Source organism: Malus sylvestris, chromosome 10, assembly GCF_916048215.2.
Source record: "Malus sylvestris chromosome 10, drMalSylv7.2, whole genome shotgun sequence".
Lineage (NCBI taxonomy): Eukaryota > Viridiplantae > Streptophyta > Magnoliopsida > Rosales > Rosaceae > Malus > Malus sylvestris.
In genome coordinates, this window is record NC_062269.1 from 34,106,900 (window position 1) to 34,119,771 (window position 12,872).

Genomic DNA, 12,872 nt, shown 5'->3' on the forward strand with positions numbered 1-12,872 from the left:
TAAGGACTATGTTAATATCGAACAATCAACAACTAATACCCGTTGTTTAGTTTCCACTTTACTTTTAGGCTAATATTGATGTTTGATTATAATTTTTATTAATTTTTCGAGTCGAGCGATATTATCTTATTAAAGTTCCACGAGATATTTTTGACAATAAAACAATTACTTACTATATCGGTTTTAGTGATAATTTATATTCTTTACTCCAAATCATTTTTCATCAAATCCACTTAGTTCGGGATCCGAACCGTTGAAATTTGATCCAACATTTACCAACAGGGAACCTATTTAAAAGTTATAATAGTTGTAGCAACGGTCCTGATCAGGACTAGGTGGATTTAATGGAAAGGGATCCCTTTCCCTTTACTGTACGAAGCATCCAGATTGAAACGGGCACTAACATGCTATTTGGTGAAAAATTGAAGTTGCTAAATTGAAATTAATTCTCAAAAGGGGCGTTTCGAAAGATTTTCTCATTTTTAGGTGACAAATGTAATTTGGCAAGAGGTCAGGTGACAATTTAAAAGCATTCATATATTTTAGCTTCGCAGAGGAGAGAGAGAGAGTGAGCAGTGAAAGAAAAGTTTTGAAGATGCTGATAACTTCAACGATGGTCGGAGCCCTATTGGGTTTGGGCACCCAGATGTACTCCAACGCCCTCCGCAAGCTCCCTTACATGCGCCGTAAATTTCATCTCTCTCTCTCTCTCTCTCTCGTTTCATTTCTCGGGTGATTGAATTGACTCATGAACCCTAACCCCCCAATTTGTCGAATGATCCGATTCAGATCCTTGGGAGCACGTTCTAGGCATGGGATTGGGCGCAGTTTTTGTTAACCAGCTCGTCAAATGGGACGAGCAGCTCAAAGTGGACCTCGATAAGATGCTCGACAAGGCCAAGGCCGCCAACGAACGCCGTTACATAGGTAAACATTTCTGACCCAATTTAACAATTGGTTCATTTCTCAATTTCTCATGATTCAAGATTGTATCTTTCGACAACCCAACAATCCCATTTGTGTTTTGGCCTCTCAATTTTTGAGCTTGATTTTGATAAGTTCATTATTTAGATGATTTGCTAAATTTTGAAACACGCTATGATTAATATTAGAACCCCATGTCTCGTTTGATGGATCAGAATACTGTTTTCAGATGGTATTTGCCTGTAATTGTGGTATGAATATTGTGGGAATTCTGAATTAAAACGTTTTAGGTGAAATTATGTTGGATATTGTGGGAATGCTGAATTTATAAATCCATTAAAGTCTCTCAAATTGTCAATTGAATACACCCCCTTATTGTCACTCTTTCTTTTCATGTCCCTCCTTGCTCTCTAGCTCAAGGTTGTTCATTAAAAACGTGGGATCTTTATATAAATGTGAATTAAGAAGACAATTTCGATATTCCTAACCAGGAAATCCCAGTCCTTGTGATACAGGGCTACCTAATCTCTGAACGTGATGCCAAGGTCGTATTGACCTATCAGTCTACTAGATAATCTTACTGTTTATAAATTTTGTAGTATTTTTTTTACTTTTGTTTTACAGTAAGGATGATTGAGAAGAATATTTTCTTTTCTTCCTTTTATTACAGTCATCTAATCCATCGTGTGTCTTGTTATATGCTTTAAAGGCAAAGACTAAAGAATTTGTGCATGTAGTCCCTTATTAGTTTTTCATCTTATTGTTTGGTGTTCCTCTTAATTTCCTATATTATATGGTGAGCTGAAAAATTGGGATCATTTTGAATCATCGAACTGAAATTAGGTCTGAAATATTGTCAGTGAATCATTTTCCATTTGTTGACCCCCACATTTACCCCGCCCCTAACTGACAAAACCATGAAGAAGGATACTATTAATAAGCAATTTTTTTTTTCTTTTGAATTGTTAAAATGATTATGGGTCAAAACAAACTTTTGTGAGGGAATGTACTGATCCTTGGGATTATTTATCTATTAGGAGTTCTTCTTTTGCTAATCGTTTGGATTCTGGTTTGGTCCTTACTTTAAGCTCTGTTGTGCTCGACTAGACTATGGTTGAATGCTTTGAATTTACTTTATGCCCTCATGCTACCCCTGCTTTCAACTCCCTTCATCCCTTCTAGCTTTCCTCTAATTAAATTGACCCATCAGATGATTTTTCTTCCACATCTTTTGTCTGTCAGATCCCTTCATCCTTTATGTTTCAGTATATCTTAAGCTTAAAATTCTGAATTATATCCCTATGCCTCCAGACTTACTAAGCACCCCTAGGATTATTTGCTTTTGGAAGTATAAAAGATATTCCTTTTTGGTCAATGTAAAAGATAATCTACTCATCACTGAATAAATGGTACAGTGTACAGTTCTACATGTGGAAGTGATCCGGCATGGAAAACTTGGTAGCAAGTGTTTTCACCAACCGAGCCCTTTCGGTTTGTGGATTTTGTTGGGACACACATTCATTCTTGTATCTTCTGCTTGGTAAAAATATGAAGAAATGCCAAGGGCGTTTAACTTATTGCATACTTGGTGTTACACTAGAATTTGAATTGCTTTAGCAGTTTTGTGTTTTTATTTGGGTGCATAAGTAGTCTCTAGCATTAACAGCTCTCCTTGGTTGGTCCACTACAATTTTTTTTTTTTTCCATGAATTGACTTTTATGATTGAACTAATTTGATTGGTATTCTTTTCATTTTATTATTTCTGTATAACTCAGGAAGTAAGACGGAGAATTTTTTGTGATTTAATCTGTGCAAGCATATTGTTACGGTTTTTTTCCCTGCTTAATATTTCTCGTCTATCTGCAGATGAAGATGATGATTAGCTCGTGTCTCAGTGTGTTGTGGCATTTTCAGAAGGGTTCCATGTTCTAAGAGACGGTTCGGCCTTAAAGTTTTAGGCACTTTTTGTTTTGAAATTAATGCTGATATGTTTGCAAGGCTGCTGTAAAAACTTTCCCAATTTTCTGATCTTTTTGTGATGCATAAGCTTTGAAATACTTTCATATTGCAAAGCTGAACGGTGTTTCTTTAATAACAAACGGAATGAATTCAGTCCTCCTAGCTGCAAGTACAAATCCATCTTTTGCGTAACCTTCGAATTGGTTGCAACAGTTCTCTTTCTTGTTTGTAAAGTGGTTTGGTTATATATTTCCTTTGTGAAGTCGTTTGATCACGCACAAACCTGAACGAATCCGTCTTTTAGTTAGAGTTTTTAGGAGCAGTTGGACCAACTCCTGTAGGTTTCTAGGTTTTTGTTCTAATGTGTCAACTGTGACGAAAAGATACTAGTTCCACAAGCATTCACTTTCTGTTTTGACAAGGCTATATTTTAAATTACTCTAATCTACGAGATTCGGGATTAGAAGTTCTGTGCAAAGGGGTGGGTACGCTGCCCTGCCCAACTGGGGGATTCAAACTCGACGGTTGATTCACAGGTGATAATATAAACTTTCACAAAACAATCTTATATGATTGCCTCAAGCAAAAACAGTATTCGCATCAGTGGCACCCTGCAACAAAATGCTGCATTGCAGTTGCTAGCCCAAACCAAACCAAACCAAATGAATGGAAACGCGACTGAATTGGTCCTAGTTACTCTCTGAGACGGAGTGGTATATTTATATTAACGACAAATTTTCATCAATCTTCTAAAATATGATTCACTACTTATGTGTAAGAATCTAAATTCGTCTTCTCAAACTCCACCGACCGATGATTAAACACATGTAATAGTTGATCACACGCTTCTCGTGACGAAGGCCTCTCTGCCGGGCTGGTTTTTGTGCACTGCAGTGCAATTTCAAGAACCTGGAACGCGGTGTTTTCTTCTCCGGACAAGAGTGGTTTCAGTGCAGGGTCTATCAACTCTTCACGAGTAGAATCCTGCATTTCAATATGCATCTCGACCCACCTCACCATGTCCATCTCCACGCCGAAAGATGAATCTGTCGGCATTTTCCCGCTGACAAGCTCCATTAGCACAATCCCCATGCTGTAGACATCACTCTTATCTGACGCCTTGAGTGAATAAGCATACTCTGAAATCATATGAAATTATAGTTAGAATCAAACGCATAGATCATTCATGTCAAAATCAAACTCTAAATTCGGTATCCGAAGTACAAGAAAGAACATAATTCAAAGCATAACTGATTAGTACCTGGTGCTATGTACCCGTAGGATCCAGCAAACCATGTATTAGATTCTGTGTTAGACTCGTTGTTCTCGTTAAGTGTCTTGGCAAGGCCGAAATCCCCAAGATGTGCCTCCATGTTCGAATCTAGCAAAATATTGCTCGACTTAATGTCCCTATGGATGATCTTTGGCACGCAGTCATGGTGGAGGTACTCCACTCCTTGAGCTAATCCAACCGCAATCTTTAGCCGTGCCTCCCAATCAAGGCTCTTCTTCTTCTTGTTACTTTGCTCTTGGTGTATCCAATCATACACACTTCCGTTCTCCATGTACTCGTATATTAACAGATTGGATCCTGCTCCTTTGTTACTGCAGTACCCCATTAACTTCACCAGATGCCGGTGTCTTATCCTCCCAAGTGTCTTAATCTCCCTCGTGAAGGTTTTGTTCGCCATAAGATCATCTTTATACAAAATCTTCTTGACTGCCACAGTTTCTCCGGTTCGCAGTTCAGCTTTGTAGATTACTCCCGACCCTCCTGAGCCAATTACAAATTCGTTGCTCAGATTCTTTGTGGCGTCCATGATGTCTTTCCATTTGATATCTGGCTTGATAGAACCGTTTGAGAAAAGCAGTCTTCGCTGAGCATGGGAAGAACTGGACGAGTACAAGAAGTTCATTTCATTGGCTTTCCAAAAAGCTTCTCGCTTGTGTTTCAGGAGAGAAGCAGCTCCGAATATCAGTAGAGCAATTGCAGATAGAGTACATATTGCAGCAATGGCTACCACTGCCAATTCTGTTGGATCGGACTGCTGCTTTCTGCCAATGCAGCTTCCAAGAGGGCTTCCACAAAGACGCAAGTTTCCCGCAAAAGCCTCAGCCGGCCAGTGCGAGAGTTGCTTGCTCAACTTTCCTTGCAGATTGTTGTAAGACAGATTAAGCTTTCCCAAGCTAATCATCCCACCAACTGGTGAAGGGACTTCGCCAATTAGTTGATTGTGAGATAGATCAAGCACTTCAAGTTTTGACAGAGTCCCAATAGAGGCCGGAATCTGACCACTTAAATTGTTGTAACTAAGGTCTAAAATGCTCTGAAGATTTTGGAGTTGTCCAAGCTCATAAGGTAAGTCACCATCAAATCTGTTTTGTGAGAGCCGAAGCTCATACAGCTTGCCTAGTTTCCCAATGGCAGGAGGGATTGGACCTGAAAAATGGTTGTGGTCGAGGTTTAGGACATTAAGCGATTCCAGGTTACCAATCTCAGCAGGGAGGGTTCCAATGAGAGAATTCTCACTCATGGAAAGCACTAGCAGTTTAAAACAATTGAACAATTCACTCGGAAGAGCCCCAGTGAAGCGATTTGAGGACAGCTTCAGCTCTCCTAACTGAGGCAAACCTCCAAACCACTGCGGAACTGTGCCTGAAAGAAGGTTGTCGTTCAAGTCAATGTGGGACAGTTTCTTGCACGATGAAAGCTCGTCCGGTATTGATCCTGTGAGCGAATTTCCGGACACATCTAGCAGTGATAGCTCACTGATATTCCCCAATGTGTGTGGGATTTTACCAGTAAACTGATTGTTCCCTAATCTCAACCTCTGGAGAGATTTCGAATTTCCGAGCTGGGAAGGAATCTCGTGATCAAATGCATTGTCAGTGACATCAAACGAAAGAAACGAACTGGAGCTACACAATGCAGCAATGCTTCCATTCAACTTGTTTCCCGATAAATTCACTCTAGTCAAATTCGGCATATTAGCCAATGTATCAGGAAGATTACCTTCAAGTGAGTTGTTGTACAGCATGAACTGCTCCATAGCTCCAAGGGACCCGAAAGTTATCGGTATGCCGCCAGATAAACGGTTATCCGCCAAGTCAAGAATAGTCAGCTTGTGACAGTTCCCCAATGTGGCGGGAATCTCACCCACCAACTCATTCTGCCTGATATGAAGTAAGTTCAAATCTTTGAGCCTCCCAATAGTAACCGGGATCTCCCCGCTGAACCGATTTCCAAAAAAATCGATCATCTGCAAGCTCGAACAGTTGCCAATCTCCATTGGGATTTCTCCAGAGAGCTGATTGTCGTAGAGATATAGAATCTCGAGCTCCCCAAGCATTCCAATCTCGCTCGGCAGAGGGCCCACCAAGTTGTTATGGTACAGAATAAGTGACTGCAGATTGCTGAGGTTTGATATCAACGGAGAAATCGAACCAACCAAGCTGTTGTTGTGGAGCAACAGATCAGTCAGCTCCACTAGTCCATAAATCTCATGTGGGATTGACCCGTTGATCAAGTTATTGGACAAGTCGAGCTGCTTCATTGATCGGCATTGGCTTAATTCTGCTGGGATCTCGCCGACAAGTCCCGAACCTGAAATCATTAGGAGCTCCAAACTTGTTGTGTTGGAACATAGATTTGTTGGTATGACACCGGAAAGACTGTTGTTTGATAAAACTAAGGTTGCCAGCTGAGACATGGTGCCAAATTCGGCCGGAATACCTCCTGTGAGCTTGTTCACGGATAAATCAAGACTCTGAAGATTTCCCAGTTGAGATATGGACTTTGGTATTGGACCTTCAAGTTGGTTCCCCATGAGATTCATGTATCCGAGTTGACTCAGTTCACCGAGTTGACTCGGGATTTGGCCGGTGAGGCTGTTGTTTCCCAAGTTCAGGAGCTGGAGGTTACCGAGACGGCCGAGCTCCGCGGGGATTGTTCCGTTGAGGGTATTGTTGGCAGCTGTGAAGATAGTGAGGCTGGAGCAGTTCCCCAACTCAGCAGGAATCAGACCTTCGAGTTGATTGAGCTGCAGGATTAAGTTCTCGAGTAGGCTGAGTCGGCCGAGTTGGGGAGGTATTGGACCGTTGAGGCTGCATGAGGCCAAACCAAGCGTGACCAAATTAACAAGTTTGCCAAAAGTGGCGGGAATGGATCCAGTGAGCCCATTGTCGCCGATTCTCATCACTCGGAGACTCGTCAGCGAGCTGAGATGATTCGGGATGTCCCCAGTGAGCTGGTTTGAAAAGAGAAGCAAAGATTCCAAGGACGTGAGGTTAGAGAGGGTTGGTGGGATGGGACCCGAGAGGCGGTTAGAAGAGAGATCAAGGTGGAGCAGGTTTTGCAAACTACCGAGTGAGGGCGATATCGACCCGGCGAGTGACGAGCCGGAAAGGTTGAGCCCTACCGCTTGGACCGAGTTGTCCAGCGAGTCAAGCGCACAAGCCACACCTCTCCAAGTACAAAAATTTGGGTCGCTTTCGGACCAGCCATGCAAAACATTTTCTGGGTCTTCCACAATTGCCCTCTTCACCTCCAAAAGCACACTCAAAGTTGTATTGCCATCGAGCTTCCCCTCGCAGAACATAAACCCTAATGAAAGATGCAGAAACAGAGCAAGAAAAAGAGGCAAAATTGCATCTCTTACTAAAGCCATTTTTCTCAACCAAAACAGAGCAGCTCGAAGCTAAATGATGAACTGGTTGGAATCTACTGTTTCTGGGTGGTTGAAAACAGAGCAAGAAAAAGAGGCAAAATTGCATCTCTTACTAAAGATGCCATTGTTCTCAAACTAAAGCTGGCATCTTTAGTTTGGGTGTGCTGATAAATTTTTGGGTGGTTGAATGTTGGACTTGGAGTTTGAGTGCTTGCACGTGAAAGTGTGCATGGAAGATTGAATTGGGCAGTAATTGCATGCACTGGAAAATTGAGTTTTCTTTTTTCTTGCAGGAGTGGGTTTATGATGGAGGCCTAAAAATGAGTGCAAATCTAGAGAGAGAAGGAGATAGGAGAGAGAGTCTCAATGAGGCTACAAGTTTCTTATCAGCTGTGCTGCAACTGCAAGCTGCAAATTCATATTAATGTGAAAACAACACAAGTCTTAAATAATGGGAAAAAGTTGGATTGACTATTGAGAATTGAGAAGGTCAAACTAGGTCAGAGAAACACCAAGAGAATATTTTTATATTTAATAAAAATGGTTTTATTATCCAATATAAATGTGAATAGGTACACAAAGGTCAGAGTGTTTATGCAATTTGCAGTGAAAGAAAAAGAAAACAGAAGAAAAAACAGATGACTGTGAAGATATGGGCTTACACGGGAGAAGATACAGTGGTTGGGTGACCGACAGAGGACGATGTTTGTGGGTTTCACAAACTGGTGATTAGCTCAAAAATGACTGAGTCCCTACTCAGAAAGTGAGCGGTTGAATTTCTAAATTTTAATCAACCAAACTATGAAGATTATAGAATATTTCTGCACTTGAAAGTTGCAAGCTTTACAAAGTCAACAGAGTTCCCCCAAACCCTAGTCATTCCCTACGTAACCCAATTAACTTACTTCTAGTTCCATCCTACTCTTAATATATATAATTTAATTTGATTAATTAATCATGTTTTGGTAGCTTAAGGCTTAGATGTATGATAGAAATGTAATACCATATACTTTATATGTCATGCTTATTGGGTTTGAGATACCAAATCCTCATGTCCTTTTGTCCATTCAATAATCATAGTTGTTTGATATATAAGCTTGATTGGTTGCATGCAATATACTAAACCCTATTTTTACTCCAATTTGTGTGTATTATTTGTTCTGTTTGCCCACTCAATAATCATAGTTGTTTGATGATGATTTCTCAATTCTTGTACTTCTCATTGATATGGATTTTTATAAATTTGGAAATAAATTATTGTGTGGTACCTGAACAAAGCTACATGACGTAACTAGCGAAGGAAGTTGAGGTTTCATTTTAAAATTAATTGTTGATGCTAAGGTAGTCTACATAAGCACATGTAAGGTTCTTCAACATTTTGATATGAGACGATGCTAAGCATCCTCAAAATCAATTCATGTGTTATAGTATAATTGAATGAAGAGTTTATAAATACTTTACAAAGATTACCCACATAGTCGTGTTTCAATAATGTTTGCCCTTTTTTCTAGCTTTCGCGACTCTTTGGAGAAAACCTCCTTCAGAACATTATCTTAATAATTATTAGTTAATCAGTATAGCGTCATGAATAGTCTTCTTCATATAGTAGGCCATGCTCTTCCAGACTTCCATGCACATTTACATCAATAATTTCATCAAGTTGAAAATAAAACCAAAAACGCAGTTGTCAGTTTATACGAAAGTGTATATTACTTAGAAGTTGATGAGATGTGTTTATTTGGTAAGCATGCAACGACTCAATACACATTCTTCTTCCAGCCACAAAAGCTGCTGATATCTTTTGTATAACTGACACGGTGTTTTGGTCTATTGTGCAGCGTTTGCGATTATTTATCTGTCTGTGATAGAGTCTGATTCAAAGCAAGCTCACATTTTTTTGTTTTCACCTTAACCTCCAACAACTCATAGTAATTGATAACATTGAAACTCCCTTCATTAAATATATTTACTGATGTATAAAATATACAAGCAAGAATACCATGCATGTGAACCTTTTCCCCTCTGTTACCTCCACCAACCTATTAAAAGATCGAGTGCTATTTTATTGACATGTATACAACTGATCATTGTTGCATGCATGGAGTCACCTACTTGGTAATTAAGTTCATGTTATATCAGACAGTTCATTTCTTATATATTAATCTAAATGAGACAATATTACTTTCTAATATATTCTTATAAAATGAGATTTTATAGTATACTCTGGGGTATCTTAAACTTTAGAGTTTTAGGCCGTAAATTCTTTACCAATAATACAACAATATTTAACAACTAAAAACTCAAATTATAGGATACCTCAAAGCGTAATATAATTTTTTTTCCTCGTAAAAGCATTGCTAGTTTTGTTGTTAACTTGCCAGGCTGATCGTTACCGTTGATGCTGACGGACTGTTGCTGCATGGTGTGAGCCTCAAACAGCATCTACTCTTAATTATTTTGGAAAATTTAGCAATTGATGCGTATTCTAGGTCAGGATATTTTTTGGTATTTTATGTCATAAGATTTTCTAGTAAGATATATAATTAGTGTTACGATTGCTTTCTTATTATTTATTAAGGTTTACAAATGATTTCCCCTTTTTTTAATAAAAAAAATACACTCTGTAATAAAAGAATGAAATTTTGATAAGATTTGTCGTTTGGATATGTAGACATCTTGAAATATAGAATTCGGAAAAGATATATTATTATTATTATTATTATTATTATTATTATTATTATTATTATTATTATTATTATTATTATTATTGTCCAATGATAAATTTTATTTAATCAAGTCAAATTAATAAGTTTACATCCACAACAAGAATATTAAAAAGAAAATCGAGACCAATACAATCCCAAACGGTCCTGGACTGATCACTGATAAAAGTCTAGCTTGAGTTTCACAACAAGTATGTTGTCCTGGCTTCACTAAATTAAGAGAAAATGATCGTTTTTGTCAATCAAATGTTAAAGTTTAAACCCGTGATCGCATGCTGAGGTAATACATACAAAAAAATAGGCTTAATTACTATATCTGCAATGGACTATAAATTACGTAAAGATCAGAAGAATATTAACTTTTCAATCGATTAATTATTATTTCTAAATTAAGCAAGCCTGGATCTGCATGCCAATATTCCTCACAGATTAGTATTAATTATAAAGTAATCTGTATTGTATTTGTGCATACGCTAGAATCATGACTAGGAGGGCGAAAGCTTGGACGAATTAACGAGTGGTTAGACAATTACAAAATGGTTGAGATAAATAAATTGTACAATTATATGCTTATATTCTTAGTCCAAGAGAATACGACGGAGACGATGATACTTAATAGACTACTAAACCCATGATCACCTGATTCACAATATATCTTCTTTGTTGACTCGTAATATTATATAATCAATATTTGATTAATATCCGTTTGCAAAATTTGTACACTATTGCAAAATATGGGTTAGGCCAATCGGCTCAAGCGGTGTAATCTCTATTTTGCACTAAGTTGAAATTCTCATTTCGTGTAAATTTTAGAACAGGTATTTCTCGATTCCCCCTTTCCCCCCAAAAAGCAAAGCTGACAATTTCTCTATGAACTTTAATTTTAGCCATTTACTCTCATGAACTTTATAATTGACCAATTTCTGCTTGATATTTAATTTTAGCCGATTGCTCCTGAACTTTTATAATTACCAATTTTCCCACTGAACTTTATAATTGGCCAATTTCTCCCTTAACTTTAATTTTAGCAGATTACCTGCTAAACTTTTATAATTGGCAATTTCCCCCGAACTTTAATTTTATAATTGCAAAAAGGTAATTTCATCGCTAATGTGGACAACATATTGTTTCTCTTTTTCTCTTCTCTTTTGTTAGTTCACTCCTTACACTTTTTGTTTGAATTTTAGGGTTTAAGGGGAAATTACAATTGAGGGGAAAAATTGGTCAATTATAAAAGTTCAAAGGAGTAATTGGCTAAAACTAAAATTCAAGGAGAAATTGGCCAATTATAAAAGTTTAGGGGGATAGAATTAAAGTTCATGAAGAAATTAGCAGCTCCTTGCAAGTTTAGAGAAAAAAAAGTGCATATACCTCATTTTAGAATGATGTACTATTGCCAAAAATCGTGCATTGCTTGTATAATTGCAAGCATCTGTTGAAGTTTACTTTCTGGTAACATGATTCAAACTTTCAAGCCTTTTGCAAATTTATGTGAAAATATTTGACATGCAAATTAATTGTCAAATGATGAGGATAGAACAAATGAGGGGCAAGTATGGACATGCATGATGCATGGACTTATATCATTATTTTAAGGATTTGAAGTAGACGAGCTTAGCTTTTGTTCTACTTCAAACGTACATAAATCCCGGATTGAGATTCTCTGGATCATACTCTGGAGCCCGATTGACTAATCTGGATTGTTTAATTTAAATTTTGTGATCCTCATTAGCTCATCTCATTGACTCACTTCACAAACTATCTCTCTCTCCAACGCCCATATATTTTTCTTTTAAACTGTTTGAATTGCTCGATCTGTAGGCTCTGAAGTGTAAAATCTAGAGAGAATCTCAATCCATAAATCCCGACACCACTCGACACTTTCGAGCTTTCCATATTGGATTGGATCTATCTTACTTAATACCTCAACAATTGAACAGTTTTTCTGCAACTTTTTTATGATATTAGTGGCAATATATTTGGTTAATTTAACCATAAGCAATGTGGCTTTAACATGATCAGAAGCATTTAATGAATTGTGCTGCCTGCACCTCACACACAACCTCTCTCCAATGCCCAAATATCTCTCTCTTGAACGGTTCATATTGCTAAGTCCATAAACTCCGCAGTGTGAGATTCGAAGAGAATCTCTACACCACTCGAAACTTTTCGAGCATTCAATATTGGATTTGATCTGTCTTAATTTTATCTCAACAAATGAACAGTTTTTTCTGCAACTTTTTTATGCTATTAGTGCCAATATATTTGGTTAATTTAACCATAAACAATGGGATTTTAACATCATAAGCATTTCATGAATTGTGCTAGGTAACTGTGATACTCACCAACTTAAGAAACTTGGGGTCACAGTAGAGCAAAACAAAAAGTGATATGGACGAGGGGTTGGGCCAAACGCCAAGGGAAGGTCGCCACCCTGAGGGATTAGGGTCTTCTTCACCTACAAGGCCAATTTATTACACGTCGATTTGTTTTTTGTTGCCACCTACCCATAGCAGATAGGGTGTCAACAAAAAAGTTCATTCCGAGTTAAGAGTAAGTTGGCCTACCCATAGCGTAACATTCCGAGTTAAGAGTTCA

The 12,872-nt window shown here is 38.1% G+C and overlaps 2 protein-coding genes across 2 annotated transcripts; one reads left to right on the plus strand and one right to left on the minus strand.

Annotated features, from left to right (window-relative positions):
* Positions 1–398: 398 nt before the first annotated feature.
* LOC126585011 (uncharacterized) lies at positions 399–3,046 on the plus strand. The gene is made up of 3 exons (XM_050249403.1): positions 399–686; positions 790–927; positions 2,792–3,046. The coding sequence occupies exons 1-3, from the start codon at positions 596–598 to the stop codon at positions 2,806–2,808; spliced, it is 246 nt and encodes an 81-aa protein (XP_050105360.1). The 5' UTR covers positions 399–595; the 3' UTR covers positions 2,809–3,046.
* A 378-nt stretch (positions 3,047–3,424) lies between these two features.
* On the minus strand, positions 3,425–7,990 carry LOC126585005 (LRR receptor-like serine/threonine-protein kinase GSO1). The gene is made up of 2 exons (XM_050249392.1): positions 4,146–7,990; positions 3,425–4,023 (listed from the first exon to the last, which is right to left on the minus strand). The coding sequence occupies exons 1-2, from the start codon at positions 7,549–7,551 to the stop codon at positions 3,653–3,655; spliced, it is 3,777 nt and encodes a 1,258-aa protein (XP_050105349.1). The 5' UTR covers positions 7,552–7,990; the 3' UTR covers positions 3,425–3,652.
* Between the last annotated feature and the right edge of the window lie 4,882 nt (positions 7,991–12,872).